Raw genomic sequence first — 5,087 nt, 5'->3', positions numbered from 1 at the left:
TCTTTGTGTGATGGCATCCATCATCGCCTGGCCACACACAGGTGACTACGTCACGAGGATGTCGAAACAAGACAACGAGAAAGAGGAAGAAAACCGGTAACGAGGATGACGATATAGTGAGCATGTGATGACTCGGGAGGATACTGATGCATCCCGAGTTTTGTGAAGTATCGCGAAGCAAAGAAGGGGTTTCGTTCATGTCTATGAGTTAGCAAACCTATGGGGTCACAAGTTTAAGGCCATCACGATCTGATGAGTGATTAGTTGGACAAGAGTGATGATAATATATTTGTGGAATTATTTCATAAATATTCAAAATAGTTTCGAGAGTATCCGGAAGCGTTTTGGGTCATGAGAAGGGTTTTGGAGAGTATCGAGCAATACCGGATATTACGATAAATAATACATAGGTGGAAAATATTTTTAGAGCTGTTATGTTATATATAAAGGGGTATAATATATTTAAGAACACTTTTACATTTAATTAATTATTAATGCGTCTTAAAAGGTCAAGTGATGGAAAGCTACTTGGGCCACTTGGGCCCAATTAGGAATTGGCTCCCCTTCCCCCTTTAGGATGGAAGGGAGAGGCCGAATTAGAGAGGGTTTCCCCCTTGTCTCCCCTCTCCAACCTTTATATACTACACAATTTGGACCTTTTGAATACACAAGTTGTGAGCCTCCTCTAGTTCCCTCTAGTTCTAGTTATTCATGGTTGGTCTAATTAGAGCTAGACCTAGATCCTTTAATCCTTATAGTTAGAAGTCAAGTGTGGTTCTAATCTCCCCCCTTCAATTCTCTCACGATGATTAGAGGGTGCAGCGCTGTCGGATTGTGAAGGATGCATGCTTGCAACCAAGTAGAGAGGTCGTGCTTTCGGTCTTCGGTGCGAGGGACTATTCGTGGGCAATGTGACGATTCGAGGGACTCCAAGTACGATTTGCACCGATACGTTCTTCTTCTTCTTTCGCTGCAACTCGATGACGACAACGATCGTGATCCCAACGTGTAATGCATCTTCATATTGATGTTAGATGTGAGTAGGTGCGATTTTTTTGTTTTCTACTACACTTCCCAACAAAAACCAAAGATCTTAGATCGGGTAACGATGATGATTGTGCACTTATTTCTTCTTGGAGGCATTGCCTTCGAAGATCTTTTATGTTTCCCGGGTGCTCTATTTGGAGGTGGATTGCAACTATTCAGAGGAGCCGATAACTATGACGGGACCTTTGTTTTTTCCCTTCGTTCTGTTTTGTTTCTTTGGTTGAGTGCATTGTGGGTGGATTTTTTACGATATTTTATAGGTACAGAGATCTCGTCATGGCGGTGTTCATTCGCCATATTAAGGACTTGTTTGGGACCGCTCTGCTTCATTAAAACTAGTTTCGCTTCATCAAATCCGTTTTGAAGCAGTTTCATACAGGAGTTGCAACCATTTCAAAGAGAATGTTTCTCTTTCATCTAGCTCCACTATTAGGAATGGAAAATTTGATGGGAACGATCTATTTGATTGGATGAGAGGGAGAAACGAAGGGGTATCCACTTATTGATAACAATGATGGGTAATTTTCTTCGAGCTTCACCTTCTACAATTTTATGGACCACCTCATAAAGAGCTTAAAAAAAGAAATTGAACCTTAGATTCTAGTTTTTTTTTGTAAAGCGGTAATCGTTGAGCTATCCCGTTTGGCTTACGTTTTCTAAAACGAAGTTGAATTTTTTAAAGTAGAGCAGTATTAAACAAGCTCTAATATTTATCCTTTTAAAAAAAAAAATCCTACCATAGCATGGACTTGGAGAAGACCGCCTCCGCTCTATTATTGAAGCTTGCTCTACGACGAGCACTCGTGAGTCCGAAGAGAATTGTAATGATATGCTAGCCTCCTCTACTGAAGATGCTCTGGGACGAGGTCTCACGAGTCACGAGACTAGTGACAATCACGGCTGATCCATGCCAATTCCCGTACACGTTGACATGCTGGTCTAGAATTGAATTAACTGTTGGCGGATCGACGCACTCGGTTTCCTCCAGCAGAAAAGCAAAAAATAAATATTCGGCCAGGATAAGATTTTGGTGTGAAGCGGCTAAACGCCAACGCTACCGGCGATGGAAGCCGCGTCCCGCAGCTGGTGGATGGCGACCCGACCCGATTCCGATTGCGTTGCCGTCTTGCCGATACGAGGGGAAACCGGAACGCTTGCGAGGAAGGCACGAACCGGCGCGGCACGGCCAAGTGCGACCGAAACAGAAAGCCAAGATGCCTTGGGCAACTTGCACCACTGCGTGAGCCACTGCACTCTGTACTGCTGACATGCGGCGCGGTGCGGTGCGGCGACGAGAAAAGGCTTGCACCAGCCGAAAAAGGCGGAAGGCATCCTAGGTTCACTGTTGCTGGACCTCCCGAGAATTTGTGCGAGCCGCGGAAAATATGCGACGACGGGCCATAGGCAGGCAATTATTTTATTTTATTCTTGGTTAGCTTTCGCAAGGTATCCCGTCACGATTTTACGAGATAGTATATATATATATATATATATATATATATATATATATATATATATATATATATATATATATATATATAAACCGGAAGCGAATGAGGCCTTTGGCTTTCCGGCTGCTCGATCCAATGGCGTTGATGCTGTACTGCCAGCAGCGAGTGATTCGGCGCACCAAAAGCGGTGGAGGGTCCATGCGCCGGATGCATGGAGCGATTTGTTTTAGCGAGGAAAGTTTGTGTGCATGGAGCACTGGCCGAGGGACACAAGGCTCCAAAACGCAGGACGTACGTGGGCAGCCCAAGGTGCGGATCCACGCACACCGCAAAAGCGCGGAAAAAGAGTGGCGGAAAAACACAGGAAAGCGAGGCGGCAGCCCGGACGGGGCGAACGCGAGGCGCACCACCCGAGCCGGCGGCCCCCACCCGCTGTCCGTGTCCAGTCCTCGATCCGACGGCCCGCGCTCGCACCGACCGGCCGCGGAGACACGGAGCCGCCCCCGCACCCCTGGAGCCTGGAACCTCTTCCGCTTTACCTCAGCACGCGCGCGCGCGCGAGAGAGAGTTAACCCGCCCACTCCCCACGGTCACCCGACCCGGCCCCACCCTGGTTACCTCCCCCCTCCTCGGCTGGGCGCGGCGCTGCCTGTGTCTGTGCTTATATACCCCGCCCCTCCGTGGCCGTGGGCGAGGTCGGGTTCTTGATCGGGGTTGGTTGGCTCTTGTATGAGAGGGAGTGAGCGGGCGGCGGTGTCAACGTCGACGTCGGGGATGAGCTGCAACGGCTGCCGCGTGCTGCGCAAGGGGTGCAACGACGCCTGCATGCTGCGCCCGTGCCTGCTCTGGATCGAGGGCGCCGACGCCCAGGGCCACGCCACCATCTTCGCCGCCAAGTTCTTCGGCCGCGCCGGGCTCATGTCCTTCCTCACCGCTGTCCCCGAGTCGCAGCGCCCAGGTACGCACGCACGGACGGACTGGGGATCGATGCTCTTCTTCTTCTTCTTCTTCTTCTTGGTACGACGATTCATATGTTGCCTTTGGCTGATGTTTGTATGGTGTTTGTTGCGGATTGCAGCCGTGTTCCAGTCGCTGCTGTACGAGGCGGCGGGGCGGACGATCAACCCGGTGGGCGGCGCGGTGGGGCTGCTCTGGGCGGGGAGCTGGCACCTCTGCGAGGCTGCGGTCCAGACCGTGCTCCGGGGCGGCGCCATACGCCCGCTGCCGGAGCTCGCGGGCGGCGTCCCAGAAGGCGGTGTCGGTGGCAGCGATCTCTTCGCCTCCTCTTCCAGGCGCGCCGTGGTGGGGTGCTCCACGTACTCGATGGCAAAGCGGGTGACGCCGAGGAAGACCTGGGCGCCGGAGGCCGCGTCCCACCACCAGGAGCCCTCCTGCGATCTCGGGCTTTTCCTCACCCCCGGATCGGCCGCAGCGGCGGAGGGGGAAAGGCGGGCGAGGCGGGCCGGCACGCCGTCGATGAGCTCCGACGGTTCCGTGACCACGACCGCTGGCGCAGGCGCCGACGGCGACAAGGAGCCGGAGCTGCTGAATCTTTTTGTTTAATGAAGCTAGTTAATTTGCGCCTTCATTTATATCCTAGTACCGCGCGATCGATCGATGTGCTGCTCGCTCGCTGGCGCTGGAACCAGCTGAACTTTTTGGTAGCCTCTCGTCCCACCGGCGACGCGTCCTTTGATTCTTTTTTGGGCGTGCATGAACCGCCGGCTTGGTGTGACACGGAGATGACTAGATGAGACCGCCCCGGCCGGCTTTGTTTCTTGTCTACTCCGATAATAGTACCGCTGCTTTCTTAGCACTAGTAGTACTACAAAGATCGTTAAATAAGAGCACACTAAAGCTCTCCCTCTCTCTCTGATCTTATCTGAAGCGTGATTAGCGTTTGCCCAGCGATTGCGTGTGCTAATACGCCATTGCTCCTACAGTACTCTACCTATTGTTTTCTTTTCTGAGATCTGCTCTTCCCCCGTTCGTGTGAACCCGGTCGTATGATTGATCGGACCATGTTTCGCGCTACCACAAAATCCAAGCGGCCGTACTGTGGGTGGGTTTTGTGATGCAGTGTGTGTGTGGGTGTGGGGTTGCTGAGATACTACAGCGGTTCAGCTTTGCGGAGGGACTGCGGCCGTACCGTGGCGCCGCGTTTTGGGGTGGGGGCGCGTCACGACCCGAACGCGACCGCAGGCCCCTGCGACGCGGCGTTCTTCTGCCGGCCGCACAGATGTGTCGCGGCTTTCGTTGTTTAACCCGTTTGCCGGCACGGCCAAAACGTCCAATTACAAAAAAAGTCCGGTTTATTCTGCATTTTTTGAGTAACACCGATTTGTTCTGCAGTGCCCGTGCTACGCGCAGCGTAACTTTGTAAGTGGACGTGCATTAGCTGGCAGCGCTACGCGCCGACCGCTCCGCCGCCTCGCTAGTCATTGGATTTAACATGCAGATTTGGTCGTCATTCTCTGTAATTAGGATGATGTTGCGTTTAAAGGTTTGTAAACAGAGTTCATGTTGCATAACTTTTACAACATAAATATTGTTACATATATTCTTTTAACAAAATTAATGTTGCAGGAT

The 5,087-nt window shown here is 51.6% G+C and overlaps 1 protein-coding gene across 1 annotated transcript; it reads left to right on the top strand.

The window, feature by feature from the left end:
• The first annotated feature begins 3,142 nt into the window (after positions 1-3,142).
• Positions 3,143-4,311, top strand: LOC123425484 (LOB domain-containing protein 37-like). Its single transcript, XM_045109184.1, has 2 exons — positions 3,143-3,456; positions 3,577-4,311. The coding sequence occupies exons 1-2, from the start codon at positions 3,228-3,230 to the stop codon at positions 4,059-4,061; spliced, it is 714 nt and encodes a 237-aa protein (XP_044965119.1). The 5' UTR covers positions 3,143-3,227; the 3' UTR covers positions 4,062-4,311.
• The last annotated feature ends 776 nt before the right edge of the window (positions 4,312-5,087 follow it).

The sequence above is a fragment of the Hordeum vulgare genome, chromosome 2H (assembly GCF_904849725.1).
Source record: "Hordeum vulgare subsp. vulgare chromosome 2H, MorexV3_pseudomolecules_assembly, whole genome shotgun sequence".
Lineage (NCBI taxonomy): Eukaryota > Viridiplantae > Streptophyta > Magnoliopsida > Poales > Poaceae > Hordeum > Hordeum vulgare.
This window is presented reverse-complemented; position numbering and strand designations above follow the sequence as displayed.